This window comes from Panicum virgatum, chromosome 8N, assembly GCF_016808335.1.
Source record: "Panicum virgatum strain AP13 chromosome 8N, P.virgatum_v5, whole genome shotgun sequence".
NCBI lineage: Eukaryota > Viridiplantae > Streptophyta > Magnoliopsida > Poales > Poaceae > Panicum > Panicum virgatum.
This window is the reverse complement of record NC_053152.1, coordinates 35,558,818-35,581,601: the sequence shown is the minus strand read 5'-3', so window position 1 is coordinate 35,581,601 and position 22,784 is coordinate 35,558,818. Positions and strand designations below refer to the sequence as shown.

Here is a 22,784-nt window from a genome sequence, read left to right as displayed (position 1 = left end):
TATTTTTCATGGATATGGGCTATACATTTTTTTGACATGCCTTGTGAGCATGTGGCATACCTTCTTTAGGCATGCATCTTTTCGCTATTTTTTACATGCTTTTGGGGCATGTGGCATACCTTCTTTGGGTGTGTATCTTTTTATTTTTTTCATAGCCCATACCATTGATTACTCTTACAATTACAATGAAAACATATACATCATTAAATCCTCATTAAGAAGACAATATTAATTACTCTTACCATTACAATGAAAACATATACATCATTAAATCTCATTAAGAAGAGAACATTAATTACTCTTACAATTACAATAAAAATATATACATCATTATATCCTTATATTCAAGCAGGCACTTACCAGCAAGTTTGGAGATGTAAATGAATTAGAGTTTTTATCGTGGCATTAGTCATCACCTTGTGTCGTGCTGTTTCACAGCTTTTCCTAAACCATTATTCTTCGTTGCCAGCGGCCCCGCACTTCTGGCCTCACCCTATCTACATAATGAAGGATCTAGAAAAAGCTGTGACATAGCCGGCACGATGTGACTAATACCTCAATAGCCGTTCTTGTTCATTTACATTTTTAGACTTGCTGGTAAGTGCCTGTGATCTACAATGCAAAATCACATCAATCGGTGGCGTACTTAAACCGCATCGTGTTGCAGATATTATGTAGGCCCCGAAAAGCAGTGCCATCACCGCTGGGTCGAGGTTAACGACCTATACTTGTTCCAAAATAAAGATTTTGTAACTTCTAGATGGTTTCAATGTGAGCCTGAATAAATACATCACTAGAGTTTGAAAATAATCCATTCATAATTCAAAAAGTTTCTACTATACTCATTTCAATAATTCATTATAAAAATTTCTAGTATCCACAAATGGTCATATATATATACAAGTAAATCACAAGAACTATCTAGATTCATTCTAAAAATTTCTACTGTCCACATACTCATTCTCATTCTAAAAATAAAAAAAATTATACTACACTCATTTATAATATATATATATAGCCATATATACAAGTAAATCACATCAACTCTCCAGACTCAGGTTATGTTTAGTTTTTTAAGTAGTTATCACATTGAATGTTTGGATGTCAATTCAAATATTCAGATATCAATTCAATATAAAACTAATCGCATAAGTTGCAATTAGGGCTTTAGACCAATCTATTAAGTATAATTAATGCATGAATAGCGGATGATTACTGTATAAATTAGTGGTCAAATTATGAACTAATTAGTCTTATTAGATTCTTCTCGTAATTAGGTCACGACTTATAAAATTAGTTTTATAATAAGTATATATATAGTACTCCTAATTGGTGTTTAAACATACGATGTGACAGGGACTTATTACTTAAACTGAAAAAAGCAAACGAGGTCTCATTTAGATCAACTAAAACAAGTAAATCGTATCTACATATGCAATCTAAATGAGAAAGAAATGACCTACACCTCCCAATTCTCTATTTCTGAAGCATGAAATGAGCTGCATAAGCAATGAAAGATGAGACAAACAAACCTTTATAGCTGATGGAGGGACGGGAAAATCAAGACCAAATGAGGTGGCCAAATGAGCAAGAACTCCCCCCACCTGAGCCAAGAACAAAAAGAACAAGTGAGTTGAATGGCTCGGGCGGGGGAAGGGGAAAGGGGATAAGGGGGCCAATGAGATTTGTCCCGGTTGGAGGCACCAACCGGGACCAAAGCGCACTCTTTTGTCCCAGTTGGTGGCTCCAATCGGGACGAATAGGCCGCGGGGCTCGGGTTGGAGCCACCAACCGGGACAAAGAGTGTCATTTGGTCCCGGTTGGTTCCTGCAACTGGCACCAAAGGCCCCTGGCCCCCCTACCCACCCGGCTAGCAGTTGAACCCGGGACAAAAGCCCCTTTGGTACCGGGCCCAACGGCAGCCGGGACAAATGGCCTGAACCGAAGGCCTGTTCTGTAGTAGTGTGAGTCGTAGTTCTCCTATTTTTAAAATTCCAAATTTAGGTTTGTTTAGTAGTTTCTGACAGTGAATCCTTCTCGTTTTAGAGATTGATGCAGAAATTTCTAGATCTCTCGGCGGATATAATGACTTCTTTTAATGCTCCATTATTAATGTAATAAATAGATTATTCATCTAGACTTGATCTTGTTGGTCAAGTGGCATATTGCAAGGTCATAATGACAAACTGTAAGCTATTGGCTACAGCGTGATTACTTAGCACATCCTCTTCACGTGGTATCGTTCTGCCATAGCCTCCATAGCTTCAATCATTTCGTTGTTCTTGACTAAATCATACTTAGGCCTCTCTGATCAAGCCAGTAACACCGAACGTGGCCAGGTAGACGCTAGTGCTGAGATCTGTATCATATTAACCAAAGACTTCGAACTCGATTGGTCACACAAAAGTGTACAATACATAAAGAAATGACAAATGGACCTGCACCCATCTCGGTGTGTTTCCTGTGCTATTTATATAGGGCCTTAACACCCTTCTCGGTGTTTACTGAAGTCGCAAGGTTTTGGAACACAAGAAATCAAATCGAGAGGGTGCCTTTGAGATAGCCTACTGAGTGAGCAGAAAATGGGGGAGGAGTCCGTCCTACTGAGTGAGCAGAAAATGGGGGAGGAGTCCGTGACCGTGAGAGTCCAAGCGAAATCTAGTTCTTCTAGCTGGGTGGTGGATATGGAGAAGATGCTCGAGCAGGCCAACCCATCAATGGAGATGGTGCTGTGGAAGCAACGATCCATACGCCGGGTGCCAGAGTTTATCAAGGAGCTGACAAACAGCAAGTCCTATCAGCCACAGTTCGTATCGCTGGGCCCTTTACACCATGGCGAGAGACACCTCCTTCCCATGGAGCAGCATAAGCGGCGAGCAGTGCTGCACATAGTTAACCGATCCGGGAAGCATTTACAGGAGTTTGTTGCGGTCATCGAGGAAGTAGTAGAGGAGCTCCAAGGTGCCTACGATGACCTGGATGACAAAAAATGGCGTGGAGCGAACAAGGGTCGCTTCGTGGAGATGATGGTCACGGACGGCTGCTTCTTGTTGGAGCTGATGTTTGGAGCTCCAGCACGAGGCAATTATGCGGCCAACGACCCTATCTTCAGCAAGAACAGTTTTTCTCGTCTATGGCCAATCATGCGGAATGACATGGTCGCGATGGAAAACCAACTGCCTCAAGTGGTTCTACAGAGGCTTCTATCTGTTCTCTACGGCACATCTCCGGTACGTCTACTTTTTATGTAGCAGAGGCTTCTAACTTCAATTGTTCTCTTTTCGATCATCATATATATAATTACTTTCATCAACGCTCAATTATTTTTTTGTTCAATCATTATCCTAGACTGGATGGTTGAAGCACATTTAGTGTCAACGGTGTATACCACTATGTGTGTGTAACTTACTATTATTTACTATTACTAGTTCGACGCTCCTTTTGAGCCTCGACATGAAGTCACCTAAGATCCTAGATGAATACTCAAATAAATAGAGAATCCAAAAATTCTCACAAAAATGAGAAACTTCTAGCCATTAATCCGATAACTATAATCATAACAGTCATTGCATCTTTTATATTTCCTAACAAATTATCCACCTCTATCATTACGAAAATAGACTGAAGTAACAGCCTAAACATGTATCTAAATAATCCACCTCTGCCATTATAAAAGAATCTAAAGTAATCACCCCATCTTGGTGGAAATTACCCACCTATACTATTATAAAAATAATGCAAATAGTCTCCTAAATTGTATATAAATGATCCAATTATATCATAAGGAAGAATTCCATTTTTGACCATTGAACTATCACCTGAGTTTGGTTTTGACCATCCAACTCGAAAACCAGAAATCCAACCATCGAACTCCAAAAACCGTTTATATTTAGCCATTCACTGGTTTTGAATGGCAGATCCACTGACGTGGATGGTTTTGAATGGTGGTTTCGCTAACGTGGATGACATGTGGAGGTGATCTCCACATGTCATCACCTTTCTCTCTCACTCCTCTCTTCATTTCCTTTCTTCTCTTTCTTCTCCGCCATGTCCACTATGCCACCGGCGCTGGCTCCACGCAAGGCTCCTCGCCACCACCACCAGCCACCCTCTTCAACGCCACTGTTGCACGCTTTCACCACCACCTGGCCGCACTTTGCCCATCTTCAGGCTCGGCCCCCACCTCCGTATCCACACCCTCCTCTACTTCATTGCCTCCGGCGGCTCCCACCTACCCGGCCTCCATCTCCGTGCACGGTAGTAGCTCCCCCACGACACGTCGGTTTCATGCATTCTTTGGCGGTAGCGACGTCCCCGCCACAGCCTCCTCGTTGACCACCGGCATGAGGATGCAGAGTGGCATGAGCTTGCCCATGGAGCTCGGAGATCCGGTCGTCTAGCAGGTGGAGGGCATGAGCGGCCCAGCCCAGCCCACTGCAGATCTAGCCACCAACGGCCGCGCGCTCACCTTGTGACGCACCAGATATTGCCCAGCAGCCCCGCCCGCACCACCCATCACCTGATCCGGGCCTTCCCTCCCACCACTGCCACTGGTGCTGCCTCCCTCCCCACTCACCCCACATCGTCGAGGCTGAAGGGCCGCTGTGCGTGCGGGTTCACCACTGTCAAGAAAGTCGCTGCCGAGGGCACCGTGACATGGGAGCCGCGTGACAACACCATTGGGTCGAGGCGCCGGAGTATGGGAGGTGCAGCGGCGGTGGGATAAGGTGAGGAAGTGCAGAAGCGGCAGCAGGAATCTAGCATGGGGAGAGAGAAAGAGAGCAAGAATGTGGGGAAGAGAACAAAGGAACAGGAGAGAGGAGAGAGAGAAATGTGATGATATGTGCAGCCCACTTCCATGTGTCATCCATGTCAGTGAAACCGCTATTCAAAACTAGTGAATGACCAACTATAAATGGTTTTAGAAGTTCGATTGTTGAAAATTTCTGATTTTGGAATTGGATGGCCAAAACAAAACTCAGATGATAGTTCAATTGTCAAAAAATGGACTTCTTGCTTGTTAAAAGTAATTGTTAAATCTGAATCTAAATTATATAAGTATAACAAATATTAAAGTGCACTAATATAACATTCTATATTAATATTACTATAATTATTAATATATTATTTATACTATTATTAAGAAATAATATCTACGATATGTGTCACCATGTATTCATGTATGATGGAAGAGATATGAATACCAGTTTAAAAATAAATTATTTAACTGAATATATATCAAACACGTACGGAGGTGTGATGCAAAATGAAATCTACTGCAACTAGATAATGATAAATATGTACTTTAGAGTATATGTTAGAGTATTTAATAAATGAAAAAGGGTGTGAGATATATAATTATATTTATTAACGATAAGTCTTATTTCTATATTAGTTCTAATTAGCCTGTCCGGGAGCACGGATTAATAGGCTAGTACTCCTAATATTGTGAACATTGAGACACCAGCACCAAGTATAAGACTTAGAATCTTTGGTGGCCTAAGTGACTCCATTTGTACTCTATAACAAGTGCAACAAAATAAGGTCAAATATGATTATTATATTGTTAGAAAAATAATCTAAAATTTTAATATACTGTTCAAATATAATATAACAATGCTAATGCATTGTTCCAACTATTCAAAAATAAAAATATTGAACATGAGACTGCAAATTATAGATAGGCTGGATTATTGAGTGTGGGCGGTCATTAAGGCAACCTGACAAAAGACTGATAAAAGCTTTGCTCAAAAAAAAAAGACTGATAAAAGCTACTCAATGCGAAGTATGAAAAGCTGGATTGTAGAATAAAGTGCTAAAGTTTAGATGGTTAAAGGGCATCCCTATCATATTCAGTATTTCATATTCTCCAAGAGCTCTTGTATTCTTAATGAATTAGCTAAAAAATAAAATCTCACCAAAAACTGAATTCAACAGAATCTCTATTTTCCTCGCATCCCTATCATATTCAGTATTTCATACCTGCCGCTCTGAAAAGAAGTCGGGCCCTCGCTCGCCATCCCACTCCTGCGCTCTCGGCCTACCCTCTGGCGCTCCCCGGACCATGTGCCGCCGCAATCTTCCTTCGCAGTGTCCTCGCTCTTAGCTCGCACCGTCACAAGCTAAGAAGTTGGTACGCGAGGCAGTACTTTGGACGACGCGCTGGGGGGTGCTGTGGCGCTCTGGCCAAAGCCGCTCGCACATGATGTGCCGGAACCGCGAGCTGCTGCACGGCCGCGGCGGCCGGGAGGGCGGCGGCACAAGGGTGGCTTCGTCATCCGCGGGCGCTGGGTGCACAGTTCCGGCCGCAGTGTCATGGCGAACAATGCGTCGTAGGTAACCGAACGTCCTCCGGTGCACGTTCGCTCCGCCGCCAGTGTTGTTGTACCGCCAGTGGTGCTGGGCTGCTGGCGGCGGAGCAGACGAGACGCAATCCGCGCGCATGGGGGAGAGAATGTGGTGACGGCGTGCAGGGGCGAGTGGGGCAACCGGGGGTGCAAGGGCGGCGCTGGCTGCGAGCGGTGGGGAGGAGGAAGGGCCGTGGCCGAGGGAAGGCGGCGGCCGCGGCGGGGAGGAGCCCCGTGCTCGACGGTGGAGCGGAGGAGATGAGTTCCATACTAATTGGATAGGGATGGCGGGGGCATTTCGGTCTTTTCGCCAATCCGCTGGTGGGCAACACTTATGAGCTCCTTCTCCCTCATCTAATGTTTTGCCCATATTTTTCTTCTCCCCATGTAATGTTTTGCCCATATTTTTTGCATTATCACTGGTCTCCAAACACGACCTGATATGGGTCAAATGCTGGCCGTTTATTTGTTTCAGCTAGAGTATTATATATTAGTATACTATCTATACGTATTATATTATATATTAGCATTATATTATATATTAGTACTATCTATACCTATTTCTAAGACAACTGAGGTTTTCACCAAAATTTTTAGTTTGGTCGGTCTTGTATTATTGACAGGTAGGCCTTAGTTCATCCCGTAAGCGAGTCAAACCAGCCCTCCGTGTAGATCCCTGCAAATTAGCAGACAGACAACTATATGTATCCGATAATGATACCAACTTTGTCTGTAGCAACGCACAAGCATAATTGCCTATGTGGGGTTGCAAACCAACCAACAATATATATGGCACATGCCACAACCAGAGTAGAGGTGCCTGGATTTGAATGTTAATAGAACTTCAAATACATTTTTGTCTCTCTCTTTAATTAAATGTGTGTACGCTTTTGTTTGAACAGCGAGTCTCTTACTATTGCTTTATTTGTTTCAATATAATGGTGAGTTTGTACAGGAAGCTAAACATATCATCAGCTACGTGCTATTTCTTTTGGACCGCAACCCACTTGATGAGGAAGATATGGAAAACTTAGGTCTCCACTTCCTAGACCTTTTTCACAAAAGTTACTGTAGTTCCCGTCCAAATTGGGAAGGATGCGTTGAATATGAGGCTTGCACACCCTGTGCTTCTGAGCTAAAGGAGGCAGGGATCCAATTCAAAACGAGCGACACTGATAGCATCCACAACGTTAACATGGAAAACGGCACGCTGAGCATGCCAATGTTCACGTTCGATGAGGACACAGAGATACCACTCCTAAACCTAATGGCATTTGAGTGGCTACGCCCTGAAGTCAATCTTGACGTATGTTGCCACATGTTCTTTATGGAAAAAATCATCAGATCAGAAAAGGATGTAGAACTTTTAAGATCCAAAGGGCTCTTCCAGGGCCTAGTAGGCAGTGAGAAAAGGGCGGTGGAGATGTTCAACACCCTCGTCAAGTTATCATGGACGGCAAGCAGAGGCAGCAGGCTAGGCCAGGTGCAGTGGAAGCTGAACGAGCACTGCAGGAAGCGCCGGAATAAGTGGCGGGCCAGCTTTGTGAACACCTACCTGAGCAACCCCTGGGTATTCATCTCCCTCATGGCTGCCATAATTTTGCTCATTGCCACCCTCCTGCAAACCATCTACACCATTGTCCCGTTCTACACCAAGAACTAGCAAGAGTTATGTGGCTCTATCGATGTATCTGCTTACGTTTGCACACCACTATTATATATTTCAGTCTATAGTATTATCTTCATTAGGTATAGCTCTAGATCTGCGGCTCTATAAATATCACAGTATGTGTGGACAATTACTGTTTCATGTGTTGACCGGTACTAAGGAATTAATTTGTAGGGTATATTGTATAAATGATACAATATAGCAAAAAAAGTATAAATGATACAAGAACAAGCTATCTATATAGTATATCAAGGAAAATGATCCCATAAGACCATTATTGTGACTTTGGCGATTAAATAACAACATAAACATTGGGACTAATAAGTTTGTGAACTCATATTAGTATGGATGAAGTCCAAATCTTAGCAAGTACGCGCCAAATTAAACAAGTGACCTCAATCTTAACAAGTAGTACGCCAAATGAGGGATCCAAATCATATCAAGTGCAAGCCAAAGTAAAAAAATTAAGAGATCGAATAATTCTAGGTGTCCAAATGACAGCTAAGATCATCCAAATAAAGTATAGGATGATCTGACAGCCTCAACAATACACGGGTCGGATCAATGCTGAGGAGGAGATGAAATTTAGTTGTACCGGATGCACCAACGAAATTTAGTCGAACTAAAGCACCGGATGACCCTGTACTACGTACTGACGGTTACATTGGTGCAATTGTAATAATTTGATTAAACATACAGCATGTCGAGCAAAAGAAGGTTCCAGGAGAAAAATCCTTTAGTACCGGTTTAACAGATGGTCATCAGACGAAGCGTCGGACAAAACATCGGAGCAATAATACAAGTAAAAGTGGCTTTTGGCCGAGAGGGACCAATGACTATCACTACTACAAAAATGATTGTAGGAGTCCTCCATTTTTTTTCTAGGGGCGGCACAAAGGTAACCCGCTCCTACAAAAGGAGCAGGGTTAATATAATGTAGCATCTGACCCATTCATGCAAATGCATTTTTTTGGGACGGGTGGTGGCGTCACCAGCCCCTAAACCCACCTCTAAAAATTATTTTTATGGGTACTTGATATCATGACCCATCCATACAAATGGTCCAATGAAAGTAAATTCATAATTCAAAAAAGTGAAATTTCTACACAATTGTTTTTGTTAACTATAGATACCGAAAAATATGTTTCAAGTATATATATTTAAGTGTATATAAAGGTTAAGATTGTGGATATCTTAAAGTATGATTTGAGTTGTATGAGATACTATATAGTCATGCTAAAAGATCTTAATTGAATAATGTATAAACTATAAAATTTTAGATCTTACCAATGCAACCCTCCCTTGGAAACGGATTTGTATGTGCAGGTGATGCCAATGCCATCATCCAGTCCTACAAATTGATTTTAGAGTTAATAAAAAAGAATGGCACACTTCTTATGTATATGAAAAGGAAGTCGTTTTAGATAGGTGCGGCGTTTGTGCAAAGTCAGTCATTTCCGCATCAAACACCCCTCCGTGGACGTTGTTGCCCCTAGTGCTTTGGGTCACCCGCTCGCGTGCATGTGCCGCGTGTGCTCCCGCTTGCAAAAAGCCAATGTCAAGCAAAGAAAATCCAACCCAGGGAGGAATCAAATCGGGGACCTCAAGGCCTCGGCCTCCTTGAGCTAGCTAGTTAACCCCTGAGTCATTCCTGTTGGTAACATATCCCGTTACCCTATTTAATAAGGGTAAATACAGAAAATTGTACACTAATTAATCACTCCATGGTACGTTAAATGCTGTCCTAAATGACTTTTCTGATGGAATTTTGGGCTTGACCCATGAACAATTTCAGAAATTTCAAAAGCCCATGCATGTGCATGAGGAAGTGAGCTAGTGGTGCAACCCCTTAGTCCCATCTTGCTAGTTGAAGTGGAGTATGACCAAGATAAACATGGAGATTGTCTTCACCTCTTCAAGCTATGTGTGTGGAGAGAGAAGGGGAGCTCCACACGCGCTCGCTCGCTTGCCTCGCCGGGCCGGGCGGCGCGGGGCAAGGTGAAATAAGCGGGAACACGACGTCCGCGTGAATGGTCTGCCGGAATCTGGTCCCTCGCCTTGTGGGGTCACTACTTCTTTTTGTTGTTTCTGTTTTTGATCGAGATATGGAAGTCTAACCGGTTTTATAATTTTTCAAAATCCGATCACGACGCGAGGTCGTGGGGTCTTCCATATATTTGACCTATCGGCCTCCACCAAAAGAGATCTAATCAAGTTAGGGTTTTGCCTCTCCTCACTGTTGTGCCGCCTTCGTAGTTTGCTCCATCCCAAGCGCTGGCGTGCAACGGCTAACTGGAGAGCAGGTCTCCGAAACCGTTCGCTCTTGTGATCCTGCAATAAGGAAAATGGCCTCATTAGGCCATTGTTTTGTGATTTTGGTGATTGAGAAACAACACAATCAACGGGACTAATGTGTTTGTCAAGTGAACATTAATAGATCCCAGCGATGAAGCAAAAATGCCAAGCAAAGCAAAACACGAAGAAAGAACTCAAGAAATGCTGAATTGGACGAGTTCTGCAGAAACAGTGGCACCGAATACACCGGTGACACTACACCGGTCTAACCGGTTGGCATCGGATACACCGGTGCATATATCACCGGTGTAATGGGCCGAGCAATGCCCAGGCCAGGGGGAAGTCCAAAGTAGCACCAGTTACACCGGTGGTACTAATTTGAGGCATCGGTGCAAGCACCTTGTCATGCACCAGAGAGCATGTCAAGTGGGCGTGAAGAAGTTTCTTCAGCACCGGTTGAACCGGTGGTGCACCAGGCAAGGCACCGGTGTAATTTCAAGACAAAAGCTGAAGATTTCTTCAGGACCGGATGAACCGGTGAAGCATCGGTGCATGGAACCGGTCTAACCGGTGCTAGCCACGTCAGCTGTCAGAAGGCCAACGGATAGTGTAGAGCCGTGAGTGACCGGATGCATCGGTGCCCTACCACCGGTCTATCCGGTGCTTTACGCAGAAAAGGGACAACGGCCCTTAATGGCTCTATGGACTTGGTGGGCTATATATATGCCATCCCCCGGGCATTTCAAGATTGCCGGAGTTGCTACAAGCCTCAAACACACCCAGGAACATCTCCAAACCATCCAAGTGCTTATTGATCATATCTTTAGTCCTTAGCACACATTTAAGAGTGTTAGTGCTAGGTTAGCTCTTTAGAGAGTGAACAAGCAAGGCTTTGTGCCTTTGTGCTGTGGTTCTTCAGTGAACCAAAAGAAGACTTCGGTGCGCCGGCCCCTTGGAGCATTGGTGGCTCGCCGGCACGTCATCGACCCTCCGACTTGGTGTGGAGCGGCGACAACATCCTTGTACGGGGGACGTGGAGACCCCCTTTCCTTTGTGGAGAAGCTCCTTAGTGGAAAACGGGATCAAGGTGATAGTGGTTGAGTCCGCGGAAGAGACTTGATTGCCGGGAAGTGATACTCTTAGTGAGTGCTTCAACAACGTGGATGTAGGGATGCCTTTGTGGCTAACCGAACCACGGGATAAACACCCGCATCGAGAGTTTGCTTCACTCTATCCCGCTCTTTAAGCTTTCACATTTCATACTAGCAATTCTTGTGTGTCTTTACTTTCATAGAGTAGTCTTTTGATAGGAAAGGCTATAGGTTGCTAAACTCTTTTGGGATAGAGGTTTCACACTAGAACAACCTTAGTTGCACATATAGATAGCATGTTTTAGTTTAATATTATGCAATTTAGATGGAGCCATAGGTTAAGTTTTTAAGTTGCCTAATTCACCCCCCTCTCCCTCTTAGGCTAGAGAACCTGATCCGGTCTTTCAATTGGTATCAGAGCCGGGACTCACATCTCTCACAAAGAAAGCCAATTCCATTGGCAATTTGTACTTACCGGCTCACTTGATCGGTTAGGCTTCACCGCCTAGTGAGTTAGCTCTTTGGGGAAGGGATGGATTCATTAGGACCTCCTCCACGTTTCGATGGCACGGGCTTCCAACGATAGAAGATTTTAATGCAATCCCACCTCCAAGCAAAGGACCTAAATGTTTGGAGGGTAACTAGTGAAGGAGTAAAAAGAAATAGTCAACAAGAGAAGCAATATGATGCTATAGCAAAATGTGCCATTTTAAACTATCGTGATGACAATGTGTTCAACCATGTGTTTGCTTGTGAAAATGCTAAGAATTTATGAAAAACTATTAGTGAGAACCATGAGAGCAGAAAAGATGTTGCAAATGAAAAATATCATGTTCTCATTGATAAACTTAATATATTCAAGTAACTTGATGATGAGAATGCCGAATCTATGTTCTCATGGTTGAATATTCTCGTGAATATTGGAGCTCATTCGCAAGATCCTTCACTCACTCCGGAGGCCCGACTATGATTTGGTGATCACAATTCTTTATGAGAAATAAATGAACACATTGACACTAAATCAAGTCCTCAACAAGGTGATCGCCCACGAGCTGCGCCATGACATCAAACCAAGAAGTTGAAGAAGATGGCCATCAAAGGTAGCTCAAGTGAAGAGGAAGAAGAGGAGGCACACCAAACCTCCTCAAATGATGAAAAAGAGCTAATGAACCCCAATCTCTACATGCAAGTCAAGAAGATGAACAAATGCTTGCAAGAAATCAACTCAATGGGGGTATATGGTCTTCCTCAAAGACGGGCCACATCACCAACAAATGAAGGTTGAGAGGAGATTCAAGAAGAAGAAAGAAAAGAAGGAGAAGAAGCCCAAACATAAATCATTTGCCATATTTGGTGAATGGGTAAGCGGTGGTGAAGAATCAAGTTGTAGCTCAAATGATGAAACAAGCAAAAAATTCACCATCCGCACCAACATGGGATCATCACCAAATACTTGCCTTATGGCCAAAGGTATGGAAAGCGATGTAAGTGATGATGACTCCGATTCTCCTTCATATGATGAGCTTCTTGAATTAATACATGAGCACCAAAAAGTTATTAAGAAGCAATCAAATAAAATTGAAAATCTTAATGCTCTTAATGATCTTAATGTTATTTTCGCTACAAATTATGAAAATTTGTTATGCAAATTCAAATTGCTTAGCGAGAAGCATGAAGAGCTCAAGTTAAAAATTGAGAGCATTAATGATGCTAATGACTTTTTGGAAACCAAGCATTCTACCCCTAGTACAAGCTCAAATTCTAAAGTAGATACTTCAACTTCTTGCTTAGATTTAATTGATGAATCTAACCCTTGCAATGAGAAATGCTTTGAGAATGTTGTTGTAGAATCATGTGATGATCTCATTGCCAAGGAAAATGAAGAGCTCAAGCAAGAAGTAGAATGGCTCGTGAAGGACTTGGCTAGATTAAAGGGCAAGAGCATAGAGAGCAATGTCCAACCTTCTTAAGATAACCGTGAAGACATGGTGAAGAAGCTTGAGAAGGGGTCCACCGTGACTTGCTCAAAGTGCCATTAAAGAGGCCACAAGTCCAACAAGTGCCCTCAACCAAAGAAGAAGCTTTCGGATGAGAAGAACAAGAAGAAGCTTACAATCAAGAGTTCTCTCATCTACACCAAGCTCAATCGGAGGAACAAAAGTAATAGCACCTCCTATGTGATCAAAAAGAAAACCAATGGCAAGGTGGTTGCTCACAAGGTTGGGAAGCAAGAAAGGAGTTGGAATCACTCCATTTTGGGTGCCCAAGGATGTCATTACCAATATGAAGGGGACTCAGATGATGTGGGTTCCAAAGGAGATTTGAAGCCCAAGTATGGCTTCGGGGGATTTGGAGGCTTGGCTAACTAGAAGATGAAGGATTCAAGCTATAGAAGCCAAGCTCGCATCTTGGACATTTGTTGCCCAAGTCCCCCATAAGGTAATGGTAGCTAGATTTCAATTCAAGCATCATGTAGCTCCATTGCCCTTGCTAGGTTGTTTGCATTGCATCACCTAGTGCTATATGTGGTGGGTTGCTTGTGTCATGACTCTAACCCATGAGCAACCTACATGGTTTGATAAGTGTGTAGAAAGCTACACAAGGTCACCCTTCATGGTACTTAAACTTCATGAGGTATGAGTTTCATTTGTGTACCATGAACACAAGCTATAGGGTAAACTTCCCATTGTAGTCAAAAACAATGTGCATACATTTGATTAGTGATTCAAACACTAAATGCACACATTTAGGGGGAGTTCATCCTATTGTTTGTGATTTTGAGACTAACATATTCTCAAGCTTATCTTTTTGTAGTCTCATGTTGAGCCATGATCTATTGAACTAAAATTCCATATCTAAGTTCATAGGATATGTGCTCATGCATTTACTCATCTTGGTGTATCAAGTGTCCTTGACCTCAAAGACATTCAATTGGTATCTAATTTCAATTGGTATCATTTGTCAAGTCTCTTTTAAATTGGTACATGCAAGGTAATTAATTTTTCCTCCGGAGGTATGCAAGGTCTATAACTCCTTCAATTGGTATTTTTATCAAATTCTTTGTTTTTATAGAGCTACCTCCGTGCATGATATGATCTAAGCTTTCTCTTTCAATTGTCTAGTTGTGCATATGATTTTCATATTATCATTTTGTGCACACACTTTGTGGAAAGCTTAGCTCATGTCATGGAAGTTTCGTGATATTGTGATCCACCCTAATAATTGCTCAATTGGTATCTTTATTGATATCATACACTTGGATCATGATTCATGGAACTAACTCCCTAGCCTACTAACTTTTCTCTTTAAGCTATTTTGGTTTGCCAAGCCTTTTTAGGTGATTTGATTCCAAAGGGGGAGAAGTTTGGATCAAAGCAAGGTGAAAATGAGTATATTCCAAAGGGGAGCAACTTTGATTCCAAAGGGGGAGAAACAAAGGGGATTGATGGATTTAGGGGGAGGCCAAGTCAACATTGGATGATGGTAAGCATCCAAGTAAGTGTAAGTGGTTCAATTTGTCAATTTTTGCAAAATTTATGCTTGCTTTGATTGTGTTGTCATCAATCACCAAAAAGGGATAGATTGCAAGGAAAATGGCCCCATTAGGCCATTTTTTTGTGATTTTGGTGATTGAGTTACAACACAATCAATGGGACTAATGTGTTTGTCAAGTGAACATTAATAGATCCCAGGGATGAAGAAAAAGGCCAAGCAAAGCAAAACACAAAGAAAGAACTCAAGAAACGCTGAATTGGACGAGTTCTGCAGAAACAGCGGCACCGGTCTAACTGCTTGGCATCGGATACACCGGTGCATATATCACCTGTGTAATGGGCCGAGCAATGCCCAGGCCAGGGGGAAGTCCAAAGTAGCACCGGTTACACCAGTGGTACTAATTTGAGGCATCGGTGCAAGCACCATGTCATGCACCAGAGAGCATGTCAAGTGGGTGTGAAGAAGTTTCTTCAACACCGGTTGAACCGTGGTGCACCAGGCAAGGCACCGGTGTAATTTCAAGATAGAAACTAAAGATTTCTTCAGGACCGGATGAACCGGTGAAGCACTGGTGCATGGGACCGGTCTAACCGGTGATAGCCACGTCAGCTGTCAGAAGGCCAACGGATAGTGTAGAGCCGTGAGTGACCGGATGCACCGGTGCCCTACCACCGGTCTATCCGGTGCTTTACGCAGAAAAGGGACAACGGCTCTTAACAGCTCTATGGACTTGGTTGGCTATATATATGCCATCCCTCGGGCATTTCAAGGTTGCTGGAGTTGCTACAAGCCTCAAACACACCCAAGAACATCTCCAAGCCATCCAAGTGCTTATTGATCATATCTTTATTCCTTAGTACACATTTGAGAGTGTTAGTGCTAGGTTAGCTCTTTAGAGAGTGAACAAGCAAGGCTTTGTGCCTTTGTGCTGTGGTTCTTCAGTGAACCAAAAGAATATTTCGGTGCGCCGGCCCCTTGGAGCATTGGTGGCTTGCCGGTACGTCATCGACCCTCTGACTTGGTGTGGAGCGGCAACGACATCCTTGTACGGGAGACGTGGAGACCCCCTTTCCTTTCTAGTGAAACTCCTTAGTGGAAATCGGGATCATGGTGACCATGGTTGAGTCCGCGGAAGAGACTTGATTGCCGGGAAGCGATACTCTTAGTGAGTGCTTCAACAACGTGGATGTAGTGGTGCCTTTGTGGCTAACCGAACCACGGGATAAACACCCGCATCGAGAGTTTGCTTCCCTCTATCCCGCTCTTTAAGCTTCCGTATTTCATACTAGCAATTCTTGTGTGCCTTTACTTTCATAGAGTAGTCTCTTGATAGGAAAGGCTATAGGTTGCTAAAATTTTTTGGGATATGGGTTTTACACTAGAACAACCTTAGTTGCACATATAGATAGCATGTTTTAGTTTAATGTTGTGCAATTTAGGTGGAGCCATAGGTTAAGGTTTTAAGTTGTCTAATTCACCCCCTCCCCTCTTTTAGGCTAGAGCACCCGTTCCGGTCTTTCACATGCACCGGGAGAGGGCGAATCAGGTTTTTGGGAAGCGCCAAGCGTGACTGCTCGTCTTATTCGCCACGGCTCGTCCTCCATCCAAGTCGGGTGCTGCGGTGTACCGTCGTCTGCAATGCCAGTTGCTGCGTTCCATTTGAAGGACTGTCTTCGTCTCATCTGCGCCACTCGTCTTCCTAGCGGATCCCGCTCAGTTTGTATTTTGTGATCAGATTGAGTTCATAATTATGTTTTTTGATATCATGTTTATGATGTTCATACTGTCTAGTATGTTAGAGTCTTGCATGCTAGGTTCTATTCTCGTCAGGATTAATCTAGTTCGGAATTTAAAATTACAGTTGCCTATTTTTCCAACAATCCAAAAATATGATAATAGGCAATTTGTTGATTTAACAATGGCTGGTTTATTGGTGTGAAGGGAAATCAAAGGTTCACCTCTGATTTACTGCTATGGACATCTGGAACATGAGACTTGGCAAGCCCGAGGGCGTACTTACTGCTGAAGAGCGTTTCCATGACAGAGGCGAAGGCGTTGTGGGATGCTCTGGTTGCGAAGTATGATGCAACAGATGCAGGCAATGAACTTTAGCTCATGGAGAGTTTCCATGACTATAGGATGGTGAACAAACATCCTGTGGTGGAACAGGAGCATGAGGTGCAGTACATTGTTAAGGATCTTGACCTCCTTAAGTGTCTTATTCCTGATGAGGAAGTTCTAGTGAAGAAGTCCCCTTAAACTTCATCAAAAAATTCAATGCTCGGGGCGGGGGGGGGGGGGGGCAAGAACAAAAGAGAGGCGTTGGGTCTGCAAAGACCGGTCTGATCATTCCCTCTAGGAATTTTACAAAAATTTCTAGAAACAAGAAGAAGGAGAGACCGAGTTTTGGAAAACTCTTGGCTAGATATTAAGAAGAAATGAGTCACTCAGAAGAAAAAGAGGTGGCCAAGTCAACATCAAAGTAATCATGTAGCTACACCATATTCATTTGGTGAGCCAGTTGCTCCTTGGTTTTGGTTGTATTCTTGCTATTATACACCTTTGGATTATAATGGGATGCATATGCAGTCATATATCATTCAATTTGCTTCTATGAATCCAATCGTTGCTCATCACAAAGATTAATTGTTGCTAGCAATACTCTAGTCAAAAGCAAGCTCGATTGCAGCAAAGGGGGTGAGAAGAATATGAAGCATGATTCAAAGTATTTACAACTAAGGTGGTGTCCCTCAGGCTTGTCTCACACTCAAAAAAGAAGGCTACAACGGATGCGCAAGAAGGAATCAGTGGAGCAACAAGCGGAGGTCGCACCAGCAAGGCCAGTAACCGTAAAGAAGGTATGACGGCTGAAGCAGATTGCTTCATCGACAGTTTGAGGCTTTGAGCTAAGGCAGGTCATGACCAATGCATAGTTTCATTGCCCTTAGAAGCAATATATGGCCGATGCATTATTCATCATCGCCCTTAGATAATTTTAGTCCAGAAGATTATTTTTTGGCATGCAAACATTGACAAAAAACAGGGGGCATATGTTGACAACCAAAATTGGCACAACTGGAGGAACTGGTTAGACCTCTTCACCAAACTAGTCAGACCGGTCTAACCAACATGTTCAAAATGAAAAATAAACTTCACCATTGGATAGATCTCGTTGAGTAGATCAAGATTCATATGTAGAACGTCCAATTTGGAGTCCAGATGAGAGAGATATGGCTTCGGGAAGATTTGCACCTAGACCGGTCAGACCGGTTCACAGGGGCGGTCAGACAGGTTTTGGTCAATAGAATCCATGTAGAAGTTGTATTTTGTCACGAGATTTTCTATGGTTTCGATCCTATTCGGGGAAAGATCTTCACACCCTATAAATATAAGGGAGAAGTCCGATTTATACCCTGGAACTATCGCAAAAGTCTGATTTTCAACCTTCAACTACAAAACTGGACAACGTAAGCCATCCAACTATTGAAACCGTGCAAATTTGGCCCTTGGGGTGGTTTTGAAGGTGGTTTACCTTTTTCCTAAGAAAAATAAAAATATCTAATTAGATCTAAAAAATCAAATCTAATTCATTTTAAATCAGAAAAATATGAAATTAGTACCAAAATTTTGCTAAAAATGTAACCTATCTACTATTGCTCCATTTGAATCTTAGTTATTTAAAAATCATAGTTATAACTACAAGCAAATAAATATTATGAATATAAAAAATTAGATTTGAATAATTGACCAGTATTGTGCCGATAGATAGGTTACATTTTTAGAATACTTGTAGTAGCCATTTCATAATTTTTATTCAAAATGAGTTACTTATGAATTTTTTAGTTTAAAATTGAATATTTTAATTCTCACAAAATGAAAAAAACACCTTCAAAACCACCTAAGGGGCTAATTTTATCCGTTTTGAACAGTTGGATGGCCTCTGTTATCCGGTTTCATAGTTCAAGGTTGAAAATCGGACTTTTGTAATAGTTCGAGGGTGTAAACCGGACTTTGCCCTAAATATAAAGGGCCACGGCCGATTGAGGGTATCCAATTGATAAAAAAACAGTACATTTTTATCTTTTCTCTTTTGCCCTAACTTTTCCAATCTACTATTTACTGTTTCTCCTTCATCTCTACGTCGATTGAGGACGTTCTAAATGGCCTTCCGATCCTAGAACAATCCTACATGCGCCTGCCCTGACGGGATCCTTTTTGAGCGAGCGTTCGTTCGTCCATCGCTAGTTTAGCCCAGTGAAACTGGTCTGACCGGTTCCTAGCACCGGTTTGACCGGCCTGTATAGGAGGTGCTGCAGTGAGCTCCTCTTCGTACCGCATGTTCGAGTGCGATCGTGTGTTGGCTCAAAAAGGCGTCAAACATATATACTACAACATGAGATGGCAAGGCAACATGCACATTTTCATTATGGTCTTGAGCGTACATATATTGCAAGCAACATACTGCCACGATATATTATGATAACATTGCTCATAAATTAAAAAAGGTACATAGTACAAACTATCCAATGACGCCACCTGTTTTGGAAATATTAGTTTGCTGTTTTCATCAGATGCACTGATACTTTTCCAAATAAAAGTTCTACACGGATCATAAGGAAGCATGCAAGACTGTCGGCTCAGCTGCATTGTCTGGGAGCTTTATTTAACTAGTACATCAGCATGCCAAGCCCCGGTGCAACCTTATGGATAGACCTCAAAGACACTTCGAGCTCCAAATTTCTTTAGAAGCTTATAGTCAGTGAACCCTGCATTCTTGAAAATCTGACGCCATTCATTTTCGTCGCGTTGCCGTCCTTTAGTCATCGTCATAAAGCCAATGTCCACTAACAGTTGAGCTTCCAACATTGGCCCAGGAGAATTATAGTCAATTACAATATCAGCAATGATAACTTTTCCACCATCCTTTCGTGAAGGAATTGCCTTTCGGCATTGGGCTAGGATTTTCGCACAATCCTCGTCGGTCAGAAAATGCAGCACAAACTGTCATACACACATTGTCACGGAGTTATGCAATGATATTTAACAGAGTGAGTATTCTAGAGCTTTAAGCCAGGTTGCAAGTCATTTACATCATCAAGCTTAGAAAATATGAAGTTGTGATTAATTTAGGTGTTAAAGTGGCAATGGTTCACATTTCAATTTTTTTTATATAATATCGTCTAAGTTAGTTCATGAAATTTTGATTCGCAACAAAACACATGATATATAGTCTAGAAATTGTTACCTTTAGCACCACAGTTTGAGCCGGTGGGATGAAGTTGAGCATGTCACCTGCAACATAGCTTATGAGACCATCATCAGATGACTTGGTGCCAATCATCATCTTGGGATCGACCAGCACCGTGCACTTTATGTGTGGGAAGGCCTTGACAATGGCCCTGGCAGCTGCATCATCACCAGAGCCAGTGCAGCAGTAAGTCACCGACTGAATCCCGTTGAACAAATCACGGAACTCCCGCAGCGCAATCGGGATCCCAAAGTTGTCGTGGGCTTCCAATGCTTCATTCGCCATCTTGTGGAAATCGGCGTCGAGGCTCTCCATACTCTCGTGGAACAAAGTTGCTCCATGCAGCTCCTCGAATGGTGGTGTCACCACATCCTTCTTGAACCAGTCAGCCAGGCCCATGGCCGCATCGACGTAGCGTGTCGAGGTGGCCGTGAGCACGAAGGACGTGTGGTTGATGTGCACCTCGTCAGGGATGCCATCCACCAAGAGGTAGGACACGGGGTTGATGCAGTATTTCCCCTCCTCTGCGCTCCTGTCGACACTGAACACGCCTGAGGCGGCCAAGAGCCGCAGCAGACGACGAAGGAACGGCAGCTTAGCAGCTGGGAGAGAGAGTGCAGAGATCAGGTCAGTGGGTGTTGCAGCCCCACCGAGGCGGTGGATCGCTGTGGGGATGTTAAGCTCGACGGCACACTTCAGTGCCATTGACGTCAGGTAGTATAGGCTGTGGCGCCACAGGTCAGCCTGCGCCTGCACGAGCTCCGCGTCAGTGGGGACTACAGTTTGAGCTTGAGCCGCCATTGCTCTATGGATCAATTCTGGAATTTTCTTTTGCTTGGTTTGCTTCGATACATCGACTGCTAATCCTTGCGGGGACTTATATAGTGTGTGTGTGTGTGTGTGTGTGTGTGTTGGGTGGGTCAGCAACTATTTGTTAGGACGCTATATCGGGAGGGGAGTTAGCTGTCCCATTCCGATCAGCTCGTGGAACACGAGGTGGACATATGGTATGGCTGATGCATGGATCAGGACAGTGCAAGGAAAATGATTGTGCCATTTTGTATTTTATTGGCGCGCGAGTTCGGCGTGGTAAGTAATTGCGGGCATAGCTGGGACCTATAATATAGAAAAGAAATACTTGCCAGGCTGCCACCGAAGAAGACCTGGACTGCGATACCTGCTGCTTGTGCTGTGATGGTCGCTGCATTCAAATAAAAATAATAGAAAAGAAAAACTAATACTATCCGTATCCGACTCCGTATTCAAATAAAAATATGAAAACAAATACGATATCAGTAATCCGGATGGTAGTTGGAGATTCGGCTTTAAATATGATCAATGCCTATGCCCCTTAGGTAGGCATTAGTGAGAGCACCAAAAGGCAGTTCTGGAAAGATCTAGCTAGCATGCTTAGTACCGTGACTAATGTAGAGCTCGAGCGAGTGCATGGGGGTTTTGGGTATGGTAGCAGGAGTCAAGAGGGGGAGGATGTGTTTAACTTCGTGTTGTCCTATGACTTGTTGATAGAGAATATCCTTTTTAAGAAGAGGGAGTCCCATCTTGTGACGTTTCGTAGTGGACAACACTTAAGCCAGGTCGACTTTATCCTTGCTAGAAGGGAGGATAGACATGATTGCTTAGATTGTAAGGTGATACCTGGGGAGTGTGCTGTGCCTCAACACAAGCTTGTGGTGGCGGACTTTCGTCTTAGAGTACGTGTCCACCAGAACAAACGTGCCAATATTGCGAGAACAATGTGTTGGAAGCTTATAGGGGAAGCGGTGCAAACGTTTAAGGTGAGGATGCTAGGTGAGGGGTCTTGGGAAGAAGGAGAAGATGCAGATGACATATAGCTAAAGATGGCAACATATGTTCAGAAGGTGGCCTCTGAGGTGTTTGGCATGAGTAGGGGAGGCAAACAAGAGGGAAAAGACACCTGGTAGTGGAATGACGAGTTGCAAAGGGCTATTAAGGAGAAGAAGGAGTGTTTCAATCGGCTCCACCTTAACAAGAGTGCAGCCAACATCGAGGGCTATAAATAGCTATGAGTGTAGCAAAGGGCAAGGAGTATGATGACATGTATCAGCGGCTAGGCACGAAAGAAGGGGAGGACATTTATAGGATGGCTAGGATCCGTGAGTGGAAGACGGGACATCAACCAAATCAAATGCATCAAGGATGGGACAGATCGACTTCTAGTGAAGGATGAGGAGATCAGGGATAGATGGAGAGAGTACTTCGATAAGTTGTTTAATGGGGAGACAGAGGGCCCTACCCTTGAGTGAGATAACTCTTTTGATGATACCAACGGACGCTTTGTGAGGAGAACTCAGGAGGCAGAGATCGGGGAGGCTTTGAAGAGGATGAAGAGAGGTAAAGCGATGGGCCTTGATGATATCCCCATTGAGGTGAGATGCCTAGGTAACAAAGTAATAGTATGGTTAACTAAGCTTTTTAACCTCATTTTTTGGTCAAACAAGATGCCGAAAGAATGGACGAGAAGTATATTAGTACATGTCTTTAAAAACAAGGGCGTTGTTCAAATTTGTACTAACTACTATGGGATAAAGGCTGAAGAGCCATACGATGAAGCTCATGGAGAGTGTTACTGAGCATCGCCTGAGAAGAGTGACAAGTGT

At 43.2% G+C, this 22,784-nt stretch overlaps 2 protein-coding genes across 2 annotated transcripts; one reads left to right on the top strand and one right to left on the bottom strand.

The window, feature by feature from the left end:
* Positions 1–2,462: 2,462 nt before the first annotated feature.
* LOC120684985 (UPF0481 protein At3g47200-like) lies at positions 2,463–8,010 on the top strand. Its single transcript, XM_039966835.1, has 3 exons — positions 2,463–2,582; positions 2,619–3,230; positions 7,303–8,010. Exons 2-3 carry the CDS (start codon positions 2,619–2,621, stop codon positions 8,008–8,010), a joined length of 1,320 nt encoding a protein of 439 aa, XP_039822769.1. The 5' UTR covers positions 2,463–2,582.
* An 11,286-nt stretch (positions 8,011–19,296) lies between these two features.
* On the bottom strand, positions 19,297–21,006 carry LOC120686229 (flavonoid O-methyltransferase-like protein Os11g0303600). Its single transcript, XM_039968411.1, has 2 exons — positions 20,143–21,006; positions 19,297–19,898 (listed from the first exon to the last, which is right to left on the bottom strand). Exons 1-2 carry the CDS (start codon positions 20,944–20,946, stop codon positions 19,599–19,601), a joined length of 1,104 nt encoding a protein of 367 aa, XP_039824345.1. The 5' UTR covers positions 20,947–21,006; the 3' UTR covers positions 19,297–19,598.
* Between the last annotated feature and the right edge of the window lie 1,778 nt (positions 21,007–22,784).